Source organism: Lampetra planeri, chromosome 65 (genome assembly GCF_965212315.1).
Source record: "Lampetra planeri chromosome 65, kcLamPlan1.2.h2, whole genome shotgun sequence".
Classification (NCBI taxonomy): domain Eukaryota; kingdom Metazoa; phylum Chordata; class Hyperoartia; order Petromyzontiformes; family Petromyzontidae; genus Lampetra; species Lampetra planeri.
Genome location: NC_136171.1, coordinates 3,229,164 through 3,251,977, shown reverse-complemented (window position 1 = coordinate 3,251,977; position 22,814 = coordinate 3,229,164). Strand labels below are relative to the sequence as shown.

Below are 22,814 nucleotides of genomic sequence, written 5' to 3'. Positions count from 1 at the left end.
AACGTTCAATCCGCCACCACCAAGGTTTGTCACGGAAACCAAAACGTGGCAATTAGTTACGAGTTGAGCACTAACCGGTTGTGTGTTGAAGAGTAGACCCACACAACCAACGCATTTAAAATTCCAGTATTAGTCGCGAAAAGCCTATGTGTTAAACAAAGATCCCCCGTGTAGCCTCAATAGCCTGTTGGGGCAAGTGCTGTAAGCGAGTAGCAGCAGCACCTATTGAAGGCCGGCACGGCACACGAGGGTGTGGGTGGCCAGCCCCACGCCCGGCCGCCTTTGTCTCCCTCGTGGCGATGATCAGACACCGCAAACAGGGTGGTGTTATTGACACGGGATGTAGAGAGTTGATTTTGTTTTAATTAACAAAAATTCCTCTGAGAAGTGATAAAACGGTGGCTATGATATGTTAACTACCTCGCCTGGTCTACAGGAGGTCGTGGGTTTTGGGGCTGGGTGGGGAGGGTGGGGCTGGGTGGGGTGGGGAGGGTGGGGAGAGGCTGGGTGGGGAGGGTGGGGAGGGGCTGGGTGGGGAGGGGCTGGGTGGGGAGGGTGGGGGGTGGGAGGGGAGGGGCTGGTCACCCCGTGGTGTTCTTATAAAACTCAACGTTTAACCTACTCACGCCGGCTTGTGCCCGCCCTCACAGTCGGGCATATTTGTGGAATACACCACGCCGCCGTTGACCCTGGCCATTGACCGAGCAACCCAACGTTCCTACCAGCTCCCTCCGCAGGAATGTGTTTATAATAATGATATATGATGCATTGTCTTTGATGGTGTTTGAACATATTCCTGTTTTATTGCCAGAAAGGGTAAACAAAAAAACTGTTCTTATTTTTCATACTTGATTCTGACAAAAACGTCACGTAGATATCAGAGAGTCGCAGAACGTTTATCTTCTCCACACATATATACATGGAAAATGTGTGATTATGTTTGTCTGTTCAAAATGTTTAGCGTACTTCCCGACATGCAACAAACTTGAAATTTGCCATGTGGGTACTTTCCAGACTGTATACCATGCAAAAATTGTAAAAAATATGTTTTTGTATTTGGGGGGGTGGGGGGGCTCAATAATGCATTTTTCTTTGCACGGCGAGTGAGCTGTGACGTCACATCTGTCATGTGACCCGCGCGTGTAGAAGCGTAACGCATTGTAGTGTAGTGATTAGCGCTGCGCTGCGCTACGAACCCGGCGACTCGAGTTCGATTCCCGCTCACGGCCACCACCGGTGACGATTATTTGAACCGGTCCTGGGCCTCCCCTAGGTCGACTCAGCCTCAAACGAGTAATTGGTGTGGTGTGTGAACATCGCGTGGTGAATCCAAGTCCCGAGCGAAGCCGGGTAGCAAAGCTAGTATACGGTATATAAATAAGAAATAAAGTACAAAAGTACTAATTGCTCGGAGGGGCGAAGAACGCGCTCACAATGGCATCTCGCTGGTGTCAAGCGGCCGCGTACACACTCTGATGCAGGCTCGCGAACAAACCAAGACCGCAGAAACCTGGTTAAATAAAAAAACCCTAAAAGATAAAGATCCCCCGTTCAGCCTGGAACAGACTGTAGGGGCAAGTGCTGTTAGCGAGTAGCACCTATGAAGGCCGGCACGGCGCACGAGGGGGTGGGTGGCCAACACCACGCCCGGCCGCCTTTGTCTCCCCAGTGGTGATGTTGACACACCGCACCAGGTACTCATTTCAGGCTGAGTAGACTTATATAAAAACAACAAAGACAAAGAGCCCCCGTATAGCCTCAACAGGTTGGTGGGGGCAAGTGCTGGCACGGCACACGAGGGGGTGGGTAGCCAACACCACGCCCGGCCGCCTTTGTCTTCCTAAGTGGCGATGTTTACAATACACTGCACCAGGTACTGATTTGAGGCTAAGTCGACCTAGGGCAGGCCCTGGACCGGTTCAGATAATCGTCACCGGTGTTGGCCGTGAGCGGGAATCAGACTCGGGACGCCGGGTTCGTAGCGCAGCGTAGCGCTGACCACTACACTACCGCTCCCCACACAAAAACAAATACACACACACAAACCCGACTGAAAGTAGCGACAAACAGGGGGTGGTTGGGCTCGTGAGTTTCTCTGGTTTGGTCTCAGCAGTAGCAAAAAAAGAATTGGTAAAAAAAAAGTAGTTTTTCAATGCACACACTTTTTTGCACTCAAAAGTAGAAAATAAATTATTTTGACCCCAGAATTGATCAAACGTTATTGCTGAATACAAGCGGGTGGCTTGCTTTCGATGTTTACTTTTCTTTATGCAAGCCACCCACTGTTATTGAGCACGTAAATTTTGATTAATTCTGGGGTCAAAATAAATAATTTTCTACTTTTGCGTGCAAACAAAAGTGTGTGCATTGAAAAACGAGGTTTTTTTTAACCAAATTTTATTTTTCCGTGAAAACTATTGCAACAATTTTGCTGCTATTTTATTTCCCCAAGGTAAGGCCCACTAGAGCTATACATCACTTTTTTCAGAAGCGACGTGGCCAATGAAGTGGCTTATGATGTGGAATTTTGTAGTGCGCCAAATACTCGAAGCGCACGTTTGTAAATGTGGAGGGAAAAACCAGAGAGACTCAACAAAACATCCACACGAACACGGTGAGATCATGCAAACTCCAAATATACAACAGGCGTCAGGATGGAATCCACGACCCCCTGTACACCAGGCGAAATAGTTAGCGTCTATCAACATTTGAGAATCGATCGAAATTGAGAGAATTAAAAAATAATTGTTCACTTAGTGCTGCTTGGAAGGGAATCGTCAAATAATACGGCCATGATAGAGGGTTTATTTGGGTTAGATCGCATAAATATATAAATGTGTCGTTAAAACCTGCCAAGGGTTGTCACGTAAACAGAACGTGGCCAATTCGTCACTAGCGCAGCACTAATGTGTAGTGTAGTGTATAGTGTAGTGTATAGTAGTGTATAGTGTAGTGTATAGTGTAGTATACTAGTACAGCACACCGGTGTGTTGGAGAGCCAAGCCACAACATCACAAAATGCGCATGCATAATGTATGTTGGTCACCACATCCACGCCTCTATATAAGAAACGAATCAGGTCGTACTCAGATTGTAAATGTTGTGTCTTGGCTCTCCAACACACCGGTGTGCTGTACTAGTATACTACACTATGTACTACTATACACGACACTATACACTACACTATTATACACAATACACTACACTATACACTAGTGCTGTACTAGTATACTACACTATACACTACTATACACTATACTACTATACACTACACTACACACTAGTGCTGTACTAGTAACGAATTGGCCACGTTCTGTTTACCTGACAACCCTTACTAGTTGGCTGTGTCGGGTGGTGGCGGGTTTAACGACACCACATTGATATATTTACGCGATTTAACTCTAAATATTGGTCGCGAAAGTCTACATGTTAAAAATAATACGTTGTTTAAATGCATGCCTATACAATTGTAATGCGAGCATAAATGGGGTTGCTGCTGGGCTCTGGCCCAATCACACGGCCCGGTATGGGGGGCGTGTGGGAGGGGCCGCCGTTCACCTCGGCTCCAATGGGAAGCGAGGTGAATGGAGGTGGAGCCAGCAGGGCAGTGTGGGAAGGCCGGATCTGACGATCCGGAAGGGGAGGAGTCAGGGTCACGTGGGAGAGACGATATAGAGGGGAGCCCGGAAGAGATCAGGGCCAGTTGATGGAGTGAAGAAGCGGGACCACGCTTGGTGGCCGCCGCGCCATCAGCCACGTGGCTGATGGGGCTGTACGTACACAATGACAGGTACTGTTATTTTACTGGTAGGAACCACCTGGTTCCACTAGCCCACAGGGGATTATTGTGTCCGTCCGTCCGTCGTGCATCCAAAAATGGGAGGGGTGGGGTTGGGTGGAGAGGGGAGGGTGGGGAGGGGCTGGGTGGGGAGGGGAGGGTGGGGAGGGGCTGGGTGGGGAGGGTGAGGCTGGGTGGGAGGGGTGGGGCTGGATGGGGAGGGGCTGGTCACCCCGTGGTGCCCTTATAAAACTCAACGTTTAACCTACTCACGCCGGCTTGTGCCCGCCCTCAGTCGGGCATATTTGCGGAATACACTACGCCGCCGTTGACCCTGGCCATTGACCGAGCAACCCAACGTTCCTACCAGCTCCTTCCGCAGGAATGTGTTGGTGCATGCAAACGACAGGAGGTACAACATTACACGTGAACATTGTGCACCTATAATGTACGTTGATTACCACATGAATAACCCAACCGCTAATGGAAAAAAACAATTGTAATTTAAATGCATTCATGAGGAGGATTTCTCCACAAGCCTGCCTGCTGTCCGCCTGATGATGCCAGTTGTAATTGCTGACGAAACGTCACGGTGCTCAGGTTTCCTTTGGTTATTTCGGTAAAGTCACGTAGTTAGAAATAAAATAAAACAAATCAACACAAGCGGTCGTCAACACAAGCGGTCGTCATCAGGCCTGATCAGAATCTATCGATCAGAATCTATCGATCAGGCCTGATTGACGACCGCTTGTGTTGCGATCGAAACGTCGTGATTTGTTTTATTTGATTTGATTTCTACCTACGTGACTTTACCGAAAGAACCAAACAGTATGGATTCCTGCAGTCACGAAAGCTTCAAATCAAGATTGGTGCTCAGATTGTAAATAGTGGATTTGCTCGCCAACACAGCGGTTAGTACTGTACCAGTAACGAATTGGCACGTTCTGTTTACGTAACAAACCTTACTAGTTGGCTGTGTTGTGTGGTGACGGGTTTAACGACACATTTATATTTACGTTATCTAACCCCAACAAAACTCCCTATGAGCGTGTCATAATAATGCAAAATCCATAATACAGTTTTTTTTGGGTTAGATCGCGTCAATACATATTCATGCATATTATGGTTGTTTTATGGATATTGGTTGCGAAAGCCTACATGTTAATAGTGTGAAATCGTGTAATATAATGGTGTGTATTAATAATAATATAAAAGCGTATAATAATAAAATAGAGAGTGAAAAAAAACCCACGCACAGGAAATGGAACAAGAAACCAGAATTTAAACCCCACGAGGTGCAGCGGGGAGGCGTTGGGCAGATTTCACAGCCCAGCAAAAAAAATTTTGTTCACAGACTCAGCAGTTTGAAAAATAAAAATTATGAAAACCCCGCCGCCTCAAACTGCTCCAACAAAACAACAAAGCCGAGTTCCACAGATCGGCAAGAATTAAAAAACAACAAGACGCGTTCATTTGTTATTTTTTTAAAACAAATTTACGACAATACGCTCACAAGAATTGACAAAATGACACGCTAAACTAACAACACGATAAACTAACAACACTATACACTAACAACACGATAAATTAACAACACGATAAACTAATAACACCATAAACTAACAACACGCTAAACTAACAACACTATAAACTAACAACACGCTAAACAAATTTACAAAGCAACATGCTTTGATTATCCGTAACAGAGGTTGTTTTGCTGGTAATATCGCGAAAATATAAATGTGTCGTTAAACCCGCCACCACCCGACACAGAACGTGCTGACTAGTTACTAGTTCAGCACTAACCGAGTTGTGGGTTCGAGAGTAAACCCACGACAACTTTGAACATTGCAATACAACAACCAGCATCATCAGGCGACGGCTGGGTGGTGGCAGGTTTGACGATATTTATTTTAACGCGATCTAACCCCACAAAAAGACCTCGAGAATGGATAACATCGGTCGCAAAAGCCCCGATCACCACCACTACTGCTGCCCCGTGTTTAAGCGCTTTGATTAGCGCGATCACGCTGCAACGGCAGAATTGGATGAAGAAGTAGAAAATAGTCTTTTGTCGTTTCGGTTTCTCTGTCGTCTTTGGCCAAAAATAGTTCGTGGAGCAGTCTGGGTTGACAAACTCGTTTCTTGAGAACTGGTTTAATGGGCGTTAATTTTTTGCTGGGATTCCCCCGAACCCCGCACCTTCGATTGGCACGGTTGGCTACGAACGGCGCGAAAGAAGTTAATGTACACAGAGACCCACAAACTGACATAGAGACCCATAGACTCACATAGTGATGTGATACAATGTGCGACGGCGTGACGAGACGTGTATTTACGCAGCACGCACCCCACTACCCCGACCACCCCACTACCCCGCTCCACCTCACTACCCTATGCAACACCCCACTACCCTGCTCCACCCCGCTACCCCCATGCACCACCCCACTACCCCACACCACCCCACTACCCCGCACCACCCCACTACCCCGCACCACCACACTACCCCGTACCACCCCACTACCCCGCTCCACCCCACTACCCCATGCACCACCCCACTACCCCGCACCACCCCACTACCCCGCTCCACCCCACTACCCCATGCACCACCCCACACTACCCCACTACCCCCCACTACCCCACCCCACTACCCCACTACCCCACACCTCCCCACTACCCCACACCTCCCCACTATCCCACACCACTCCACTACCCCATGCGCCACACCACTACCCCACACCACCCCACTGCCCCGCATCCCATACCCAGACCCCACACCCCATTACCCACACCCCGTACTCCGCGTTTTTTTGCGTGTTGGACGGATTTTCGCTTCTCAAGCAGCCCTTTTCGACCGCGACCGTACGCGCTGGTCAGTCGGATGCCACTGGGAGCTTTGGCACCTTTAAATCATCATCGAGATTAAAAATGTGTTTCTTTAAAACTGCTTTTGTGTTTTAGTTTGTTGCCCTTAACCCCCCCCCCGCCCCCCCGCGTTTCCGATTAGCATGGTTGGCTGCGTATAGTGCGAAACAAGTTCAACATACATAGAGAGGCTCAGACTCACGTAGATCCACAAACTCACACTGAGACCCATAGACCCATATCGACCCACAGACTAACACAGAGACCCACAGACTCACACAGAGACCCACAGACTCACACAGAGACCCACAGACTCACACAGATGCCCATAGACTCACACAGACACTCACATACTCATAGAAGCCCTGACTCCCACAGAGACCCACAGACTCACACAGAGACCCATAGGCTCAGACAGACACTCACACCAAGACCCACAGACTCACATTGAGACTCATAGACTCACACACACCCACAGACTCATAGAAGCCCTGACTCACACAGAAGCCGACAGACTCACAAATAGACCCACAGACACTCACAGACTCACATATACCTACTGACTCACACATAGAGACGCACAGACTCACACAGAGATCCAGACTCACAAGGGCTGTGCCTTTACATGTTTTTGTCGTTTACTGTGACGGAAAGAGCGATGGAAGCGGCTGGGGGGGGGGGAAGTCGGGGACTGGGTTAGGGGGTGAATGGGCGTCTGGGTCCCGCGCCGTCTTAACTCACCGCAGCATCTGCGCCCAACTTTGTCCCCGGCGCAAGGTTCTAGATGAAGGATTAGACCGAAGGTTACGGAGATATGAAACACCTGGTCAGTTTCGTTTCTCGAATGGCCCAAACGACATTTTAGTTCGAGATGCATGAATTGTATCGTGCCCGTAATGTCCTCCTCGTGGCTTCGTATGGCGATTGAAAAAAAAGCAACGGGGCATAATTTGACGTGTAATTGTTGTGCAGAGACTCCTCTACTTACGCACATTCGACTTACGAACTTTCAGAGATACGAACAAACCTGTCCGTGAGTCCAGTTGCCCGTTCGGACTGAGAGTCAGAAGTTCAAACGCCGCGCAATAGATGGCGGTGGTGGCATCTGCATCTACCGGAGATTAAACAGCTTTTGAAGCCATTCCCTGTGTTTAGTGTACATGCCGTACAACGTTTGGAATCGACAGTACAGTTGGACTTATAAACAAATAGACTTACGAACAGACCTCTGGAACCTAACTCGTAAAGGAATCCCTGTATAAGCCATTCCACAGCATTCACGTTAGTAGCTTAAACGACCCCCATCTCTTCTCCCCATCCCATTATCCTGCTGCTGTTGGTATTCCCTGCCCCCACCTCCCAGCTACGACCAGGCCTAGTCCAACTCCTATCATTACCCTGATCACTACTGCAACTCCTATCACTACATCTATAAATAATGTAATAATATCACAATAAACTTGGTTTTATACAGCACTATAACTTAAGCTTCACACCGAAGCTAACGTTATAGCGAAAGCTTTTTGGAAATACAGGTTGAGTTTTAATACGTGATTAAAAAAAAGTGTAACAAACTCAATATTCCATCATGGACCGAGGAGGAAGGGAATTCCACAATCGCGGAGCCTGGCTGGAAAAAATAGCCTCCGTTTCCCATCGAACGTCTAGTATTTGTAATTATAATGAGTTGAGCAGAATTAGCATCTCTAAGTTTTCGCAGTGGAAGACAAAACTTAAGCAGATCGGTGAGATGTTTAGGGAGAAAGTGAGCCACTCCATTCAATTCCTGAGCAAGCTCCCACGGACGTGGGAGTGAAACATCAGACATCGTTCCAAAGCAACATGCGGTACAACTCAACGACATGTTAGAGTTAATGTTTAAACAACACAAAAAAACACTTGATACATAAGACGCATACAAAAATACGTTTAAAAAATATTTTATTTGTAGTTTCTCCAACATCAATACAATTGTTCTGCGGCGTAAAATTATTATTAATAATATAAAACAGAAATGAAATTCCATTTTCAGTAACTTGTCAAACTCATAAAAAACAAAATGGCGGCCCTTGGTTGGGATCAAACAAAAATGGTGGCTATTTCAGAGGTGAGCGAATGAAGAAAATGGCGGCTGACCAATTTTACATACCAATTATTGAGGAGTTTGGTTTCATGGGAGGCAAAAATAGTACAAAAAAATCAAGGCAATAATTGTTTTTAAAAGGCCACTTTTTCTTTTAAACAACTTGTTAATAGTACTGGGCAGTATGTTTTGTTACAAACGATACCCAAGTTAAATTATCGGCCGCGGCTAACGTCATGCAAATACATGGCGGTTTGTTCAGGATGCCTATCCTACTGGACTGACCAACAACTGAGCAGTGCAGTGAAGTATGACAAAGCAAACACCGCACGACTGACGTGGCAAAGGGGGAGGGGTCCTCATCCAGCAGTGGAGTAACAACGGGTGTCAAATAATCGATGTAACCGTATAGAAACACCATCATCGTAATGTTCCCACACCCCAAAGACGTGTAGTTTGTTAATTTCTGTTGTGAGTCGTGTGCCATTGGTGAAAGTGGGGGTTACCCACACTTTACACCTCCGCACATGGTGGAGATATGTTAACTACCTCACCTGGTTTGCAGGAGGATGTGGGTTCGATCCACAACCCTGACTTCTGTATATTTGAAGTTTGCATATTCTCCCCATGGTCGTGTTCATTTTTCTCCGGAGTTTCCCTCCACATTTTGAATCAACGTGTGTTTAGAGTATTTTGCTGAAATGCATTTCCACGTGAGTTGAGGTATCATTTGTGATAGCCAGGTCGCTTCTGAAAAAGAGCTGTATAGGAGCTCAGTGGGCCTTACCTGGTTAAAGTGAAGTAATTGTTTACAGTTTAACTGCTGTGCCAGGGGAAGATAGAATCGAACCCGAGGTGGTTACTCATTTGACCAACACCAGAAGGATATGGTGGTGTATGTTTGGATTTCAGCTCACCACTTTTGTGATCCACTCAAGTGTACTGCCAATGAAAAAAAAAACCTCGTCAGATGTTTTTCCCACTTCAAAAGGCAGAACAGCAAATAGGTTGACCTATGTATATTATTAGTGTTATCCCTTCCGCGCGCACGATTCTCCGCAGGTAACTAAAAAAAACGCTCATCGCAAAAGGAATTGTGCCAAACGTCACAATTGACCAGGACCTATTCTATCGAGACTCAGCAAGTCCCAGGACACAAGGAATCGGTGGGGCCAACGGTACCAACCACATACCAACGTTGGTCCAACGTTGCCGTTGACGGTGCAACTGGTAAACGTTGCCGACGTGGGTTGCGGCTTTCCCGACTTTCGGGACATTATTCTAAACGTTGGTAATTGTTGCAAAGCACTGCTTAATACTGTAACGTGGGCGTTTTTGTCGATACCAGCTCCAAGTCAACTCTCCGTTATCTCGAGGTGGGGAGGGTAATGCGGAAGCGATGACCCAGATAAAAATAAAACAGAGAAGATGAACAAAAAATGTTAGGCTATAATAACGCAATTAACCTGCGTTGGAACGGGATTAACGTGCATTAGAACATGAATAACCTGCGTTTGAACATGATTGACCTGTGTTTAAACATGATTAACCCGAGTCGGAACGGGACGTGGAGCCTGCATCTTTTTGCTCCGGGGTCACCGGCAGTGTCCCGCCGGGATCAGCGATCGATGCGCGATGGCCGAGGATGGAGGAGCAGCGACTGCTCGAAGCAAAGCGGTGGATGACTCCGTGCGATTCACACGCGCTTTGATGTCGATAAATAACAGCGCACAGGTGAAACGGGCACGGGGAAGCGGGTGGTGGTGGTGGGGGGTGTACGGTTGGAAAGGGGCGCTCACCCTCAGGGCGAGCTTCCAGTCGGTCACCGAAAGCTACCGCGGGGTGTTGGATGACAACGCGACAGAAGACGATTACTCTCTAGTTCTTTCGGTAAAGTCACGTCGAAAGAAATTAAATAATAATAATAAATATAATGCAATACAACACAGAGAGTCGGCCAACATAACAGTTGATTACGTTCTTCCAAAGATGTCTAAATTTGAGTGACAAAACACAGACACGGAGACACAGACAGACACAAACAGAGAGACAACACAGAGACAAACAGAGAGAGACAGACACATAGGCACACAGAAACTTCTGTGTGCCTATGTGTGTGTCTCTGTGTGAGCCTCTCTTTGCTTATGTGTCTGCCTGTGTGTCTCCGTGTCTGTGTTTTGTCACGTTCTCAAATTTAGCAATCTTTGGAAGAACGTAATTAACCAGGTGGGGTGTTGACTGTTGTGTTGGCCGACTCTCTGTGTTGTATTGCATTATATTTATTATTTAATTTCTGTCGCGTACCGAAAGAACCAAAGAGTAATTCCTGCAGTCACGAAAGCTTCGAATCTAAAAGACGCGTAGCCTGTTACGCCAGGATAGTCACCAGCCCTATTGCTCTCTTTTAGTGTTCCAGATAATCTGCGCGCAAACACAAGAATAAAACTTGTTCCGGTAAAAAAAAACATCGAGAAAATATGTAACGGAGGCATGTATACATATAATTCTACGTGTGTGCGTGCTTCCAACAGTAATAAAGTTTTTACATACCTCAAGCGCTAAAGTTTACTGCTAGCACGCGTGTGTTCTTTGTTGGGTCGTGTGTTCCGACTGTGAGGTAAGGTTAAAAGTTGCAGTCATTGCAATATTGACCACGGCTTTATGCCGCACCGGCTCTCTAAAACAACCACACCATCACCCACGTTTTCCCCCCAGAGTTGCAGTGGTGGGTGCCAGAAACTGCTGTTGGGCCAAAACGAGAACGAGGTCACGTCGTGGAGACAGAAGGGCCCCACGACTTAAGAGTATATTTTTTTGGGCGTATTCTTTCACACTCTCGCAAAAAAATTCCTTCGAATGAGGTGGGAGCGCCGCACACTTTAGCCCGCACCCATGCGACCCTTGCAATCGACGTAACTGTGCAGGACCCATTTACACTGCTCGATGGTGGACAGATGGAGTAAGGGAGGGGGGGGGGATTTAAACAAAATTCACCGTTGTTTTTCAGCTGTCGTGGCGGGAGGAATCGAACTGGCAGGTCCAGCGGTACTGCCGACCGTTACACCACCACCACCAAGGCGATGGCATCGCAAGAAAAAAACTAAAAATTAAGTTGGATTGCTTTAAATTTGTGGAAAAAAACCCAACACCCATCATGTATTTGAGTCAGTCTTTCCATGCATTTAAACTGACTGTGGTTTGTCAAACTTTAGTTCTACCTAACACTGTGTCCGATTTTCGGGTGCATTGATGGCGCGGAATTTTAGCGCTCTGCGCTACAAACCCACTTCCCGGGTTCGATTTGCGACAACGGCGAACAAAAGTGGCGGGCGATATGTGAATCTGCGTCTCAGACTCACACCCCGTTGGCCAAACTGCGCGGTGAAGTATGGTCAAACCCCCCCCCTCCCCATAACCAAAAGGGCATGGGGTGGACTTCATCCAACAGTGGATTGAGAGGTCTGTGAATGTATAATTATTTTGTCACCGATTTTGGTATATTCACAATTGCTGTGTCCTGCCTATTGTTGATCGCGGGTGAATGCCCAATATGGACGCACAATAAAATTCAAGATGGCCGCAGCAAAAATTCATAATTCCTACAAGTTTCTAAAAAGAAAACAAATATATAAACGTATTGTAGTGATATAAAATTCATGAACGTCGAGCTATAATTGTGTATATGATTGATAATATTGGAGCGTACGGGAATATAAAGTTTACGATATGAATTCCAATGTTTTCGTATATCGTGTCAAAGATGGCCGATACAGCAACGGACTGCGGAAGAGAGTTGAACAAATCCTTTGGCGGAGGAAATCCAGAGGTGTTGCTAAAAATATAAAAATGAGTTCAAGGTGGAGAATCAGTGGTTTCCAAGACATCAGGACTTCAAATTGGCAGTAGCGCAACGCAGGATGGTGAAAAAAGCAAACTGGAGCAGAAATGAGATTGTGGAGTTGCAAAATCCTTGACGAATCGATCAAGATGGCGGCTGTAGAAAACAAAGATGGTGGAAACGCCAAATTCAAAATTTCCTAGTACGGCGATCCGGTGTCGCGCCGTCGCAGGGCTGAAGATGGTGGCATCCAACAGCTTCCGGTGGCAGCGCTGGCGGGTACTGAAGAACCCAAAGTGGCGGCGCTGCAAAATCCACGATGGCGGCGTTGAGAGGGGGATGCGCAAATAAGATGGCGGAGAGGCGGGATGCGGCTAGTTGAGGAAGAGCGTGTAGCCCTCGGCACCCGTGATGATGACGTCCATCCAGATCCTCATGGCCTCCGGCGACTGGGCCACCATGTAGTAGACACGGTCATGGGTCTTCACGCAGAACGTCAGTGCCGGGTTGGGGCTCTGTTGGAGAAAGGGCAAGGGGAGAAAAAAGGAGCGCCGCGTGGTGGGGAGATGTTAACTTCTTCGCCTGGTAGGCAGGAGGTCGTGGATTCGATCCCGACCCTGACGCCTGCTGCTGTATATTTGGAGTTTGCGTCTCTCTCCCAGTGGTCACGTGCATTTTTCTCTGGGGTCCTGCAGTTTTACCTACCACATTTAGAATCAACGTGCATTTAAAGTATTTGGCTGCTGCTATACATTTCCACTTGTTAAGCTACTTTCGTTGAGCTATCATTTTTGATAGCCAGGTCGCCTCTGAAAAAGAGCCGTATAAGCACAGTGGGCCTTACCTGGTAAAATACAAAATAGTTTAGAAAGAGGGCAAGAGCGAGACATGGGCAATATAAGACGTAATGTATTACAAACATGCTCCTAGGCAGTGCTAATTTTAGCCCGTATTTGTTTCATTTATTTAGTCTCAGCCGAGGACAACCCGAAGGTGAATTTAGTCCAGCCGCAAGTCGGTGGTATTTCATTTCAAGTACGCTTCTCGGTCTGGCTAAAATCAGGTCGGCCAATCGGTGAGCTTGGTGACTCGTCAGCGATACGACGGCCATGTTGGCCTCCGGCGGGCGCCACTGCGTTCTCCGACGGCGTGACTCAACGACCGCGAGGTGAACTCCGTGTCGTCACAGTCGTCGTCACGCCTCAGTCTGGCAGTCGCCACAGTCGTCGTTCACGCTCGACAAATTTAATCGTCGATAAAAAAAACCCATTTAATTTCCCTCGCTAATTTCCTCGAGAGGATTAAGGATAACGTTGATCGATATCTCGCTTTTATTTATTGGTTGTCGCACGCAACCCCTCGCTATATCTTGCCGCTCTATCCCCGCAAAAGATGAACTCCACCAAACATCTCAACGGTATTGGGTTGTATGTATGGTGAACTTCTTTCGTATTGCGTATAGCCAACCATGCTCAATGTTATTGTTATCATGAGCCCACCGATTTGACTTCTCCTCAATACTGAGAAATGCTGGCGAAGATGTTAAATACTTTTTAATCCGTACTTATTTCCACAAGTTTATAAGCTAAACTATTTTTTTCAAAATTGGCAACACAGGTCATTTTCAAAAGCAATCAAGCCAAATGATAGCTCAACGAAGTGGCTCATCACGTGGAAATTTAAATCAGCCAAATACTCTAAACGCATGTTTATAAATGTGGGGGGAAAACTGAAAAATCCACGTGACCACAGGGAGAGAGACATGCAAACTCTAAATATACAGCAGCACGCGTCAGGGTCAAGATTGAACCCACGACCTCCTGTATACCAGGCGAGGTAGTTAACATCTCCTAGCCACCGTGATGATGATGAAAGAGAGAGACACCGCAAACTCCAAATATACAGCAGGCGTCAGGGTTGGGATCGAACCCACGACCTCCTGTATACCAGGTGAGGTAGTTAACATCTGATAGCCACCGTGATGATGAGAGACACACCGCAAACTCCATATATACAGCAGGCGTCAGGGTCGGGATCGAACCTACGACCTCCTGTATACCAGGCGAGGTAGTTAACATCCTAGCCACCAATGATGATGAGAGAGAGAGAGACGCAAACTCCAAATATACAGCAGGCGTCAGGGTCGGCATCGAACCCACGACCTCCTGTATACTAGGCGAGGTAGTTAACATCTCATAGCCACCGTGATGATGAGAGAGACACACCACAAACTCCAAATATACAGCAGCAGGCGTTAGGGTTGGGATCGAACCCACGACCTCCTGTAGACCAGGCGAGGTAGTTAACATCTCCTAGCCACTGTGTGCCATGGTCCACGTCACGGCGGGCGTGAGTCGCAGAATTGCCGCCACGCCGGATGAATGCCGCCCGCTCGTTAAAAAACAAATAAACACGTCAACAAACGTGCCTCTGACGAATACTCTCGTCGCTAATTTTCGCAAATCAACACGCACCAACTGCTGCAGGCATGCACACACGACGCAAACAACACAAAGGGGGGGGGGGTGCGAAACACAGGCGTTGATGAAACACGGAGAAGACGCTGCCAAAAAAAATCTATATATAAGCGCCACGTGATCGGTAGCGTGCCGAACCATCTTGCAGAAGACTGTTGAAAGCGATGATTTAAAACGATTATCATTCTTTGTTTTATTTCTATGCTCGTTTTGGCCAGGAAAGCCTCACTCGAGTCTGCTGCTGCTGCGTCTGATACCAATTGAGTGATTTGCATAAACACCGGTTTTGACATGTGTGATTGTGCTTTTGAGCCCTGGGATTTTACCAGTGAACCCACGGGAAATCCCCGAGTCAGGAGTCAAACCCAGGTCCTTCTAAGTGCAGTGAGGCCACAAGCGTACACCACTGCACCACCGCTCCTGTCGCCAAATTGACAGCGTATTTCGGAAGACAACATTCTCCGGATTTATAGGACACAACGCAAACACTTTTTATTTACAATGTATATACTGTGCGTTGAACTTTCTTTCGCACCGTACGTAGCCAACCGCGCTAATCGTAGGTGCGTGGGAAGGACAACAGACGTGAACACCAAGAGCACATCTCTAAAGAAATGAGTTTGTCAATCTATGTGATGATTTAAAGGTGCAGCAGCGCTCCAATGGCTTCCTAATATCGGAATAAAGAGCGTTCCAGACGGCCGCAAGAAGCGCGCCTGGTGCGGTGACCGCCGCCTTTGTTCGACGGCCAGCCAGAAGCCGCTGCCGCTACCGCCTGGAGTAAATAGGGCACAATGTGTGTGGCTGTGTGTGTGTGGCAGTGTGTGGCTGTGTATGTGTGGCAGTGTGTGTGTGTGTGGCTGTGTGTGTGGCTGTGTGTGTGTGTGGCTGTGTGTGTGTGGCTGTGTGTGTGTGGCTGTGTGTGGCTGTGTATGTGTGTAGCTGTGTGTGTGTGTGGCTGTGTGTGTGGCTGTGTGTGTGGCTGTGTGTGTGTGTGGCTGTGTGTGTGGCTGTGTGTGGCTGTGTATGTGTGTAGCTGTGTGTGTGTGTGTGTGGCTGTGTATGTGGCTGTGTGTGTGTGTGGCTGTGTGTGGCTGTGTGTGTGTATGTAGCCGTGGGGAGCGGTAGTGCAGCGGTGATCGCGCTGCGCTATGAACCTGGCATAGACCCGAGTTCGATTCCCGCTCACGGCCAACGCCAGTGACGATCATCTGAACCGGTCCTGGGCCTCCCCTACGTCTCAAATGAGCGCCTGATGCGGTGTGTGAACATCGCCACTGGGAAGACAAAGATCGGCCGGCCGGGCGCGGTGTTGACCACCCACCCCCTTGTGTGGCGCGCCGGCCTTCGTAGGCGCCGCTACTCGCTAAAGGCACTTGCCCCCAAACGGTTTGTTCGAGCTGTACGGGGAATCTTTGTGTCTGTGGGGGGAGCGACCAGGTGCGAGGGCGTTCCACAGCGAAGCAAAGTCGGCAGCCGCCCGCAAAGCTTCGGGGTCGGGTTAGTAGGAGTGCATTCCCGGGGGGAGAAAAAAAACCACAAACACGGGCGTTGCCACTCGGGGAACACGAAGAAGCCAACGTCCAAGCGTTTACATACTGTGATTTTGGCAAATCTCAATATCCCCCACGGCTGAAAGGAAAGACAACAACAATGGTGATCAGTTTAAACACGTAGCAGGGCTTTTGCAACGAATATGATTAATAATAAAGGTGTTTTTGGGTTAGGTCGCGCTTGAGCCCCCCGAAACTCTGTACTTGACGTGACGACGCTCGAGCTGTGACGAAGACATCATCCTCTCAGGTTTTTTCGGTAAAGTCACGTAGGTAAAAAATAAAATTAATGAAAGTAATAATAGAAATAAGATTAAATAATAAATCACGACGTTTCGGAGGCAACACAAGTCATCACTGATACAATAAATCGTGCTGTGACGGTCCCACCTGATGACGGAGACTTGTGTTGCCTCCGAAACGTCGTGATTTATTATTTTATTTCTATTATTACTTTTAAGAGTATGAATCCTTGCAGTCACGAAAGCTTCAAATCTAGAACGAAGACATCAGTTCGACTCGAGAGCGAAGAATCTCGCTCGTGCGGCAGAGCGAGGCGGGAGGGTGCTGCCCTCTACTGGGTCGCTTGAAGAAGGGGAAGGGATCTCAGCGGTAGCTCTGTGACAGCCACTTTCGCGGGCAGTTCTGTGTAGACCAGGGTGGTCACCTGGAGAAGGGGATCTTAGTGGTAGCTCTGTGACAGCAACTTCCGCGGGTTCTGTTCTGAGTGGAATGGAGCGTCACTTGAAGGAGAAGAAGAGTGGATCTCAGGTAGCGGTAGGAGCAGATCGTTTAATTCTGCAGTGCAGGTTTAAATGCTGCTGCAAATGTGCAGTGGGGACGATGATGATGGCGATGACGAGGATGATGACGATGAATACAATGATGATGATGACAATGATAACGATGATGACAATGATAACGATAATGGTGATGACGATGATGACAACGAACGACGATGATGATGATGATGACGACGATGACAATGATGATGACAATGACGATGATGACGATGACGAAGATGATAATGATGACGACGATGACGACAGTGATGGTGATGTTGTTGACGACGATGATGTCGATGATGATGATGTTGATGACGACGGCGAAGGCTACCACAGAGACACAACGCCCAGCAGTGAGCACCGTCCTTGGAGGGCAAGGAGTCGGGCGAGCGTGAGGAGGTGTGAGTGGCGCTGTGTTCCAGGTGAGTGGGTGAGCCGAGTGGCTCTGCATCACCTTGTTGGCGTTTTTCAGGTGATCGTAGTAAACCTCCTGGATGGCCTGGAAGTAAATGACTCCCTTCAGCTTGGCTTCGTGTTTGTCTGCGTGGACACGGGCGCACAGAGGGGACAGAGGCGGCACAATGAGAGAGATAAAGATCCCCCGTGTAGCCTGTAGCCGACTGTTGGGGCAAGTGCTGTTAGCGAGCGGCATCACCGATGGAGGGCGGCACGGCGCACGAGGAGGTGGTGTGGGAGGAGCCACCGCCTTTGTCAATGGCGACGATAACGACGACAATTTTGGTAATGACGACGATGACAACAACAACAACGGTGATGACAATGACAACGATAACAACAACGATAACGACGACAATAACAAAAACAATGACAACAACGACAACAACCGCGACGACAACAACAACAACCATAACGACAACTGTGATCACGACGATGGCAACAACGATGACAACCACAACGACAACGGTGATAACGACGATGACAACAACGATGACAACAACGATGACAACAACCACAATGACAACAACGATGACAACAACCACAATGACAACAGTGATCACGACGATGACAACAACGATGACAACAACCATAACGACAACGGTGATCATGACGATGACAACAACGGTGATCATGACGATGACAACAACGACGACGACGACAACCATAACGACGACGGTGATAACGACGACGACGACAACGTTTGCCGGCGGCGTCGCCGGCGTGCGCGCCGACCCACCGGCGTAGTAGGCCAGCGTGCGCTTGTTGCGGTCGAAGACGAACCAGCGCTTGCGCCACGTCTTGATCTTGCCGCCCATCTTGGTGAGGAGGCCGCGGCAGGTCTTGGCGGTGAGCGCCACGTGGCGGCAAGTCTCCACGCCGTGGCCCGCCGCTTCCACGTGGCCACGCAGGTCAAAGTCCTCCTTGCGCACCGGCAGGTAGCGAGTCAGCGGGCGGGACTGCTCACGGAGAGACGGGGGGAGGGGTGGGGGTGGGGGGATTGGGGTGGGGGGAGGGAGGGGGGTGGGTGCAGGGGGTGGGTGGGGGTGGTGGGGAGAAGGAGTGAGGTAGGGGGTGCGGAGGGTGGGAGGAGGGTGGGGGAGGTGGGGATGAGAGGGTGGGGGGAGAGGGGTTTGGGAGGAAGGTGGTGGGGAGGGAGTGGGGGCAGGGGGTGGGGGGAGGGGGGTGGGCGGATTGGGTGGGGAAGGGAGTGTGGCAGGGGGTACGGAGGGTGGGGGGATGGAGGGGGGAGGGGTTGGGGAGGGAGGTGGGGGGAAGGGAGGTGGTGGGGAGGGAATGGGGGGGGTGGTAGGGGAGGAGGGGGTGCAGGGAGGGAGGGGGTGAGGGGAGGGAGCACGATAGGGGGGATGGTGGGGGGAGGGAGGGGGATGGTGGGGGGAGGGAGGGAGGTGGGGGGAGGGAGGGGTGGGGGGAGGGAGGGAGGGAGGTGGGTGGTAGGGGGGAGAGAGGAAGGGGGTGGAGGGAATGGAGGGGGGGAGAGGGGTTGGGGAGGGAGGTGGTGGGGAGGGAGTGGGGGTGGTAGGGGAGGAGGGGGGGCAGGGAGTGGAGGGGGTGGGGGAGTGAGGGGTGGGGGGAGGGAGGGTGGTGGGGGGAGGGAGGGAGGAAGGAGTTGGGGGGAGCACGATGGGGGGGGGGTCACAATGGTTATTTAGACTACAGGAGGAGAAACCCGATGGCCTGTGAAGCTCTTTTGTCACCGGTGTCCAGTAGGGGCACGGGCTGCTGATGCTGCTGTTGCTCCAGCAGCAGCATCAGCATCAGCAGCAGCATCATCAGCAGCATCATCATCAGCAGCATCAGCAGCAGCATCAGCAGCAGCATCAGCAGCAGCATCAGCAGCAGCATCAGCAGCTTCTTGCGATTATCGTCGAAGGAGGTGCGGTAGCTGAGTAGCACAGTTTGGTACTGACACCCCATTCTTGTAGCACAGAGGCCACGTGTGTATGTTGATTGTGTATGTGTGTGTGTATGTGTATGTATGTGTGTATGTATGTGTGTGTATGTGTGTGTGTGTATGTGTATGTGTGTATGTATGTGTGTATGTATGTGTGTGTATGTGTGTGTGTGTATGTGTATGTGTGTATGTATGTGTGTATGTGTGTATGTTGATTGTGTACGTATGTGTGTGTGTATATATGTGTGTGTGTGTATGTATGTGTGTATGTGTGTATGTATGTGTGTATGTGTGTGTGTGTATATATGTGTGTGTGTATGTGTGTAGTGCATGATGAACTTCTTTCGCACCGTACGTTGCCAAACGCGCTAATCGGAGGTGCGGGCGGCAGGACAACAAACTTACAAAAACAACAACAACAAGCAGTTGGAAAGAATGTAGTTTGTCTATCCATGCGAGTCTGTGGCTCTCTGTGCGAGCCTGTGGGTCTCTGTGCGAGTCTGTGGGTCTCTGTGCGGGTCTGTGGCTCTCTGTGCGAGTCTGTGGCTCTCTGTGCGAGCCTGTGGGCCTCTGTGCGAGTCTGTGGGCCTCTGTGCGAGTCTGTTCAGGATCCACGCAGGGATCCCCGCACATCTCTCAGTCTCCTCCCGCGCGTCGCCGCGTCTCCCTGCATCTCCCCACGCATCTCCTCTTGTGTGTGTCTGCCTGTCTCCCTGCATCTCCTCTTGTGTGTGTCTGCCTGTGTCCCTGCATCTTCTCTTGTGTGTGCCTCCTGTTACGCCCCCCGAACCCCCCCCCCCACAGCTCCACTCACTCACCTGCTGCACGGCATGCGCGTCCCTGAGCCTCACGTCAGCCCCCCGCGACGACCCCCCACTCGGGCCCCCCCCCTCCCCCCCACGACGGGGGCCCCCCCGCGTCCCCCCCCACCCCGGGGGGGCGGCCCCCCCCCCGCCCCCCGCGCCGGCGAGGAGGCGCCGCTGCCGCTCCGTCTCGTCGCGGAGCTGCGCCTCCACTCGCTCGCGACGTCGCCGCTCGAGATCCAGTGCACGACGGCGCTCCTCCGCCTCGCGCTCCTGCTCGGGGCGGGGGGGGGGGGGCAGCGGCGGCATCAGCGTCGGCGGTGAGTGGTGGGTGGGTGAGTGGGTGGGTGGGTTGGTGGGTGAGTGGGTGGGTGAGTGAGTGAGTGAGTGGGTGAGTGGGTGGGTGGGTGATTGGGTGGGTGGGTGAGAGGGTGGGTGGGTGGGTGGGTGAGAGGGTGGGTGGGTGGGTGGGTGAGAGGGTGGGTGGGTGGGTGAGAGGGTGGGTGGGTGGGTGGGTGAGAGGGTGGGTGAGAGGGTGGGTGGGTGGGTGGGTGAGAGGGTGGGTGGGTGAGAGGGTGGGTGGGTGGGTGAGTGGGTGGGTGAGTGGGTGGGTGGGTGATTGGGTGGGTGGGTGAGAGGGTGGGTGGGTGAGTGAGTGGGTGGGTGAGTGGGTGAGTGGGTGGGTGGGTGAGTGAGTGAGTGAGTGGGTGGGTGGGTGAGTGGGTGGGTGAGTGAGTGGGTGAGTGAGTGGTTCGGTGAGTGGGTGAGAGGGTGGGTGAGTGAGTGAGTGGGTGAGTGGGTGGGTGAGTGGGTGGGTGAGTGGGTGGGTGGATGAGTGGGTGGGTGGGTGAGTGGATGAGTGGATGGGTGGGTGAGTGGGTGAGTGGGTGAGTGAGTGGGTGAGTGAGTGGGTGAGTGGGTGGGTGAGTGGATGGGTGAGTGGATGGGTGGGTGAGTGGATGGGTGGGTGAGTGAGTGGGTGAGTGAGTGGGTGAGTGGGTGAGTGAGTGGGTGGGTGAGTGGATGGGTGGGTGGGTGAGTGGATGGGTGGATGGGTGGGTGAGTGGGTGAGTGGGTGAGTGGGTGGGTGGGTGAGTGGGTGAGTGAGTGGATGAGTGACTTTGTAACTTTTGTGGCCAAACCGTATATATGTTTTGGTTATTTAAAGGCCACACACCACATACACGTACACCACACACACATACACCACACACACCACGCACACGTACATCACACACACCACACATACGTACACCACACGTGCACGCACGCACGCACGCACGCATACATAGCCAACTAATTAGCGCGGTTGAGTTCAGCATCCGACAAAGACAAAGTCACTCTCCGAGTGACTTTAAATTCACCTTCATCTCCAAGAGCCTCGCCTTCTCCACCTGGGCCTCCCTCAACATCCGCTCCATCTCCTCCAGACGCACCGTGTCCATGCCGCTCGCACTGACGCACGCGCACACAGACACAGAACCACCGGTGCAGCCTCAGCAGACTGTTGGGGCAAGCGCTGTTCGCAAGCAGCACTGATGAATGCCGGCACGGTGGCACACGAGGGGGTGGGTGGCCAGCACCACGCCCGGCTGCGTTTGTCTCCTCAGTGGTGATGGTTACACCCCGCAGATACAATGCACCCACCATTGCCACCACCACTCCCACCACCGCCACCACTCCCACCAGCAGCACCACCACCTCCGTTACCGCCACCACCTCTGCCACCACCGCCACTCCAACCTCTCACCGCCACCGCTGCCACCACCACCACCACTACCACCACCGCCGGCACCACCTCCATCATCACCACCACTACCACCACCGCCGGCACCACCACCACCACCACCACCACCACCGCTGGCACCACCACCACCTCTACTACCACCACCACCGCCTCCACCGCCGCCACCACCTCCACCACCACCACCGCTTCCACCACCACCACACCACCGCCACCACCTCCACCACCACCGCCACCGCCGCCACCACCACCGCCACCACCTCCACCACCACCACCACCACCGCCACCACCACCACCACCACCACCACCACCTCTACCACCACCACCGCCTCCACCGCCGCCACCACCTCCACCACCACCGCCACCACCACCACCGCCACCACCACCACCGCCACCACCACCACCGCCACCACCGCCGCCACCACCACCACCGCCACCCGCCACCACCGCCGCCGCCACCACCACCACCTCCACCACCACCACCACCACGGCCACCACCACCACCACCTCTACCACC

At 50.9% G+C, this 22,814-nt stretch overlaps 1 protein-coding gene across 6 annotated transcripts in view; it reads right to left on the bottom strand.

Moving 5' to 3' along the window:
* Positions 1-8,567: 8,567 nt before the first annotated feature.
* LOC144737147 (pleckstrin homology-like domain family B member 1) overlaps positions 8,568-22,814 on the bottom strand; it is a 91,416-nt gene continuing 77,169 nt past the window's right edge. For 5 of the 6 annotated variants that reach the window (XM_078619861.1, XM_078619860.1, XM_078619856.1 and 2 more), the window contains 6 exons: positions 21,918-22,008; positions 20,569-20,826; positions 18,575-18,794; positions 17,834-17,919; positions 16,641-16,673; positions 8,568-13,079 (listed from right to left, as the gene is read on the bottom strand). In XM_078619861.1, coding sequence (XP_078475987.1) covers positions 12,939-13,079; positions 16,641-16,673; positions 17,834-17,919; positions 18,575-18,794; positions 20,569-20,826; positions 21,918-22,008 — 829 coding nt within the window. In that variant the 3' untranslated portion in view covers positions 8,568-12,938. The remainder of the gene's footprint in view (positions 13,080-16,640; positions 16,674-17,833; positions 17,920-18,574; positions 18,795-20,568; positions 20,827-21,917; positions 22,009-22,814) is intronic. The other variant, XM_078619858.1, reaches the window with a different exon arrangement.